Below are 6884 nucleotides of genomic sequence, written 5' to 3'. Positions count from 1 at the left end.
GATTATTTCTTCCACCTTGAATTCCATCAATCAATTATGCTAATATTCAGACTGGTTGCTTGATGAACACCACTGATCAGTAGCAGAACAATAGAAGAGGGAAATGAAGTAAAAACAAATTCTAAGGATTTGAGTGAGAGAGAATTTATATTTAGAAAATTTTAATACACTTTTGGACGGTAACAGACAGTTCAATTTTATCTAATTCTAACATGATGATCTAATGAACTGATGGAGTTTTGTACAAGTCTAAAGGATTTTACAGGGTTTTTTTTTTAGTTTTTTTAGGTTTAACAGACAGAAAGTCACGACAAAAAACGAACATTTTCAGACAATAAAGCTACAACCTCATTACATATAGATTTCTTTAGAGAGGTTTACCTATCTTTCACTTTCCTCTATCTAAGCTTGAACTTTATTGTAGAGCTTACCGAGGTTCTTTAATTTTGCTTTCACTTTTTTCATAGTACAGCTCTGGTGTATTTCTAAGAAGATGATGTCTTCTTATTTAAAGGGGAGCGAGGGTAGAGCAAAGTAGTGCCACCCCTAAAATAGATCCACTTGCTCAGAGCTTTTTAGTTGCTCAAACGCATTGTTTAGATGGAGGTGTGTAAGGTGAAATTTTCGAGGCTTCCATAAATCAGACCTTCTGAATACATTCTGCATTTAATGGTAGGTAATTATTAAACACGATTGTAAAATTCTAACTTATCTAATTGCTTTTTTGCCTCAAAGACTTCATTATAAACCCTGGTTAAGTAAATTAAAGTGAGTTTCATTATCTCCTTGAGGACTTTGATGATCAGCTATGTTTGAGGGAACAGATTTACATGTACAAAGTGTACAGCCGGTGTTACAAGGATGACACACTTGTGCGTTTTGTCTATTCGTCTATCTTAACGTACATTACATATGAAAATTAAGAAAATTTATTGAAATGCACACATGGATTAGCATTACAGCATAGGTATCAATGGCTCCAATGCTTCTTTTTTTACTAGCTAAGTATGGTCAAAAATTTTATTAGTAATAAATATTGATGGGCACACAGTGACACAGCTACGGACAGAAAAATCATAACAAGAACCCGCATGTTAAAAAATGCATGCCTAGAATAGATAAGTTTCTTATGTATAAAAATAAAATTGGAGACAATTTTTCACAATAGTTGAAAATTTTTTTGCGATGCAACATTTTTCTGTTAAAAAACAAAGTAAAAGTAGACAACAAATATCATTTAATGTTCATTCTTAATCTGGAGGTAATTTATAAAAAAATATTGCAGAAGATGTAAAAATATATTAATTACAATACAAAGACACAAAATAGAATAAAATATTTTAAAATAGTCTCTTTAAGTACATAACAATCTTTAAAATACATATTTAATTTGAAACAAACTAGATAATGCAACAAGACAAGAAACGAAATTCGATTATTTAGAAGAAATTTGTGATTACACATAATTAGTTATGCCAGCATATTATAACAATGGATTTTAGAAGTATCTGAATTCACCTTTCTTGCCGAGTCTTTCTTTGCGCACCCATTCAGCCGGCGCTGGAGCAGGGGGTGGAATTGGCGGGGAACGAGTGCCTCTCGAGAGTTCTGAGCCGCCTCCCATGCTCTCTCTTTCTCCTCTTGGAGTATCCTGTACGCAAGGAGAAATACATCAATTAAAAAAATTAACAGATTTAAGAGCATGTTGGAAAAGTTGACAATTTAATTCAAGTGACATGATAGGATGTAAAGGAATAACTTCCTAATTTTTCTTTCAAAGCTTGAATCCACGATAAATTTTCAAGATCTACTCTCATGTCAGATAAGCACAATGGTAATTTCAAAATTTTCAGACAATTTAAAATAAAATGAAAGAGAAAAAAACCTGGAAAACCATCAAGTTTCACTATCCTTTCATAAGATTATTAATGGCCGAGGACCAATATCGCCTGACAATTTGGGCAAGACTATTATGGGTTAGTGACTTAAAGCGAATTTTATTTAGAGGTTCGATACTATTTTTGTGTTCAAACCTCCGAGCTGCCATTATATTTGTGTTCGAAACTTCCGATTCGGTGACTAACGAATTGCAGTGTTGGTGCATGATTTTGGTACCACCATGCGAGGTGGTTCTAAAAAAGGTTCAACCTATCGAAAACTAACAGATCTAATTGGTCGAATTTGGTAACAACGGTGTTGGTGATTGATGAGACAAACCAGGACAGAACTTCCCAGGGAGGTTGGGAACTATAAATAAAATTCGCTTTTTGACGCATTCTACAGGATAAGATACGCAAGTCGATGTTATTAGTTTTTCTTCCTGTTCCACCACAGTTTGATCTCTTCTATCTTCTTAAATGTGATCACTGATCAGCAATCCAGGATGTTGTAATTCCCAATTTTCTACCCGCCTACGTTCAGAGAAATTGGGACATATAATTAGGAATTTTTCTTACCTGAGGAGAATAATGTCTGTCGTAGCCCCTAGTGTACAGAGGATTACTAAAAACATCAACATCATTGGCACTCATGGACGGAGTATATGGTGTCACGATGGTATGAGGTACGTGAGCAATTTGTCCCTGGCTGTTGCGTGCTTTCCACCATTTACGACTATCGTCCAAAACCTACGATAATTTACAAAAAAAAATGATTAATTTGTAAAAGAAAAAGATGTGAAACTTCCAAGAAAACATTTTCTTGCTGTTAATTCTACTTACAGGACTGAGATTATATTTAGATCTTATTTTCTGATAATTTCCATTTTAAATACATCAGAAATTCTCATACTAAAACTGTTACGCACACCTGTTTTGCAAGAAATAAATTGAACTATTCATTATGACAGATTATGTGGCTCAGGGAGAATTCCCTACAGACAAAAAGATAACAATTTTGTGAAAACGAGGGTCCGGAATAGGTGTATTTAACCGTTTGTCCATAAATTTGCCTGTTATTCCCTTGAATCTGATTCTTACGAGTAAATATCTTGTTATCCCGGCTTCTTGAAGTCTTCCTCTGTTTACTTCAATTTTTTTTTTAGATAGAATAATTCAATGGCGCTTTTGACTTCCGTGATAAAACAGAAGTACTTAATACATTCATTGTGAGTAATTTCATGTGACAAATATCGGATATTAGGTCATCTTCCCCCTCATGAGCAATGTGCTAATTTCAAAGATAATCCTACACTTCTTCTATGGAAGTCACTGAAAACTCTCTGAATTTTCAATTTCTGATTTTCCATGAAAAATTCTGATTTTTCAAAGGGGGGGAGGGAAAAGGTAGACCAATTCTTTCAAGCGAGTGCTGATGTACTTCAAGCCTGCTAATGTCATTTTGAATTTTGGCACAAACGAAACTTTCTGTTCATTAAAGTGTCAATAAAGCAACATTCACCAGCATTTACAAACAAAAATTTAGATTTGAATTTGGGTAGGTAAGTTTCAGATTTGACCTGTCACAGTGTAAAACATTTTCAGTACTGGATCAGGATGCACATTTTCTTCATTAGAACTTCTGACAGAATACAGACTACAAGAGTTAACTCACCTCTAAGAACTCTCCTCTTATAACTGTTAATTCCTTGTCATTGTTCGCTGTTCGCGGGTACGTAACTTGAACAATTTTGGAGCCTTGAGATTTTAAATCTTCCAGCCAACGAGCTTGGGTCCTCTCGAATCTCTCGCCATTGCCACCATTTCGCTCAATTGAGTCTGCAGATATGTCACTTCTCGCTGAAATATCTCTTTCACGGTGAGCTACTGAGCTCGGCAATTCACTCTCTGATCCTCCACCAGGACTGTGTGAACGATCCCTGGAATCAAACAAGATTGAACATTACTGGACGAATTTCATGCACTACAGGATGTTGCAGAAACAACGGATGAGAAGCTCTGCCTGCCGCCAAATACAGAGGTCCATCAGCAGGATGTCTCCTTAAATTTCATTTTGGATTCTTCTGATATTTTCCTGATACTTTAAATGATGTTTCTTGAATTTTTGAGCGATTAATTTGACACTCATTTGATTTTACAAACTAAGATATTTCATGAATTGTATCTTTCACTTTTGCATATGCTAAACGGCATGTGGTTGAAAAATGCTTAACGCACATCGAAGTTCCTGATCAATGATCGATTTTCCTCATATTTTCCTGATGACATCGAATTTCTTGACATTTACTAGTTTAAACCCAACAGGAGACACCCCAGTCAGAAAGCGAGGCTCCTTATTTTTATTTTTAGAATACATTAATGAAATGTGAATGAGACAAGAGAGTTTCACGTTAATTAAAATGTGGCAGAGATGATCACTTTTGAACCTCTAAACATTTTGATTTTTACTAGGGTCATCGATTACTACCTTTGTCCAGTGGAATATAATCCAAGGAACCTCGTGACCCTAAACACGTCGATGTACCGCCAAAAATTCTCTTTAACCAGATATGATTTCGGAAAAATAAGGGAAAACATATGTAGAGGTGATGCAATAGATAGAGGTTCATACCGGTCATCTCTGGAATAGCGCAGATTTTCAAAGGAATATCTACTATTGGAAGGTCCAGGATTGGGTGTAGATTCTGGGTGATCAAATTCAGGGTAATCGCTGCTGTAGTGTAAATTGTCTGGATGATAGTGACTTTCTCTTAATTCAGCCTGCAAGAAAAAAATTCAAATTTGAAGATTTTTTGGGGAAAAAAGTGTGAGACACTCAATTTTCCCAGAAAAATCATTGATTTGTAAAGGAAGTTGGCAGCTTTGGGATGAGTCATTATGTGAGGCAAGAAACGCTGGCAGTGAACTGAAAAGCGCATGCATAGCTGGCCATCTGAGCCTGCAATGACACTTGTGCACTTTGATTCAGTGTTAGTTTTTCGCTTCGAAGTCATGGGTAACCCCAATGCTGCCAACTTTTCATCAGAGACCATGATTTCCTCTGAGTAAATTGAGCTTTTCCTTACAAAAGGGAGAAACGCGGTAATTTATTGGCAAAGTGGTTTAAATGTTTATGCAAATGTATCTTGAAAGCACAAACAGAAGTTATTTAAGAAATTTATTGGGTATATTATACTAGTTGTGGTATTATGAATAAAGAAGGAGAGAATTAAAATATGGGTAAACAAGGCTAAAACATTCAAAACACTTACAACATTCAAACGTTTCGAGCTGTTACCAGCTCATTTTCAACTGCAAAAACACATAAAAAATAGGAAAAAAATTGAGTGGCGACCCGACCCCAGCCGTTATCACGTAACCACTCGAAACGTCCTGCCTTTTAGTGTATTTATGTTTTAGTCTTGTTTACCCATATTTTAATTCTCTCCTTCTTTATTCGTATATTCGGGCTATGTTTTTGTGCTTTATCGCTGTGGTATTATGTTTTGGTGAAAAATCCCTTCTCAGGAAATCAAAATTTGATCAAGATGTCGATATATTAAACAACAGGGAAGTTTGACAACCAACTATGGACTTAATGAAGGACTCTTAAACATTGTTACTACTCTATCGAGATTGAATTGAATGGAAAAAACAAAGAGAGCTGGAATTTTTGAACTTCATGCTTTCTCAAGGCATTTTATGTTGGTGACTTCTTTCAGTAATTATTCTAGATGTCAGATCCGTAGAAACGTATCATAATGACAAAAGTAAGGATCAACAATTCATGCAATAATTTAAAAGCGACTGTACCTCATGTTGAGCAGCTCTGATTTCTTCAGCTCTTTGTCTTTTTGCTTCTGAAGCAGCTGCAGAGCCTAAAGACACTCCCATCTGCTCTCGTTCGTCCGATAATGGATAATCGGGAGACCAGCCGTCTAAGAATACTGGGTGATACGGGGTCACTGGACCTTTGTATTGATCTCTGCGAAAGATAGCAATGACATAAGCAAATAGGTTTCCGCATTCATTTAGGTGAAAGCTTTGGTGAGGGGATTGCTGCTATTTTCTGCTTTCCTTTTTGTAAAATTATGAAGATTTTATTGATGTTAATGATGCCCACTCAGCCGAAATGTACAATTAGAGTGTTAATGGGGGTTTATGAGTGTTATTGTTAATGAGTGTGAGGGGGGTTGAGGAGAGCGTTACATTCTCATGTTTTTAAGTACTTGAGGATAGGGACCTACATCACAGGAGCGTTACAAGGGGGGGGGGGGGTCAAATATGCCGAAAACGTTAGTTGCGTAATTTATGAACGCTCCCTATGTATGGAAGAAATAACCTATGGTAAAATTACAGAGGACCAGTGATAAAGCTGATAGTGTTGCCATGTTTCTCTTTGCTTAAATTTTTAGCACTTGATTGATAGAAGAGAGAACTTTGGCATTGAAAAATGGATACAATAAGTGTCCTTCAAAGAGCGGTAGCCGTTACAACACAATAGAGGGATGATTTATTCTGCTCCAAAGAGTTGATATTTAATAAAAAAAAATGTATAGAATGGATTTACCTTGGTATGAGCCATGCATCCCCAAGGGAGTGCCACAGCTCCGTTTCTTTACTGGTCACACAATTCATTAGAAGATTGACTGCCTCTCGTGTGAGCAGTGGCGACACAACTTTGGCAGGTAGATTTGGTCCATAATGTGTATCGTGTGATGCATCTACAATCAAGGCTAATGGGGTGAAAAGAAAATGAACTAGCTCTGGTGCATTCGGGTCGTGAATGTGCGCTTTCAGTTTTGCCTAAAAACAAAAGATAAAGAAATAGAAGAAAGTTTCTTTTTTATTTAGCATGATGATAAAAAGAAATTTACACCAGTCGACTAATGCTGCGAAAAGAACCATTGAAAATTTAGGTAATTGACTCAGAATCTTACATAATTGCGAGTGACATGAGTAAATAACAAGTCCTAATACTTACTCTGTGACCAGTTTTATTGGATT

At 36.0% G+C, this 6884-nt stretch overlaps 1 protein-coding gene across 2 annotated transcripts in view; it reads right to left on the bottom strand.

Moving 5' to 3' along the window:
- Positions 1-128: 128 nt before the first annotated feature.
- aru (arouser) overlaps positions 129-6884 on the bottom strand; it is a 62467-nt gene continuing 55711 nt past the window's right edge. For both annotated transcript variants that reach the window (XM_072300181.1, XM_072300182.1), the window contains exons 9-14: positions 6448-6683; positions 5691-5862; positions 4510-4658; positions 3553-3817; positions 2457-2627; positions 129-1651 (exon numbers count right to left, since the gene is read on the bottom strand). In XM_072300181.1, the coding sequence (XP_072156282.1) occupies positions 1499-1651; positions 2457-2627; positions 3553-3817; positions 4510-4658; positions 5691-5862; positions 6448-6683 (1146 nt within the window). In that variant the 3' untranslated portion in view covers positions 129-1498. The remainder of the gene's footprint in view (positions 1652-2456; positions 2628-3552; positions 3818-4509; positions 4659-5690; positions 5863-6447; positions 6684-6884) is intronic.

The sequence above is a fragment of the Bemisia tabaci genome, chromosome 4, assembly GCF_918797505.1.
Source record: "Bemisia tabaci chromosome 4, PGI_BMITA_v3".
Classification (NCBI taxonomy): Eukaryota; Metazoa; Arthropoda; class Insecta; order Hemiptera; family Aleyrodidae; genus Bemisia; species Bemisia tabaci.
The sequence above is the reverse complement of the archived record's forward strand: the minus strand, read 5'-3'. Positions and strand labels throughout refer to the sequence as shown.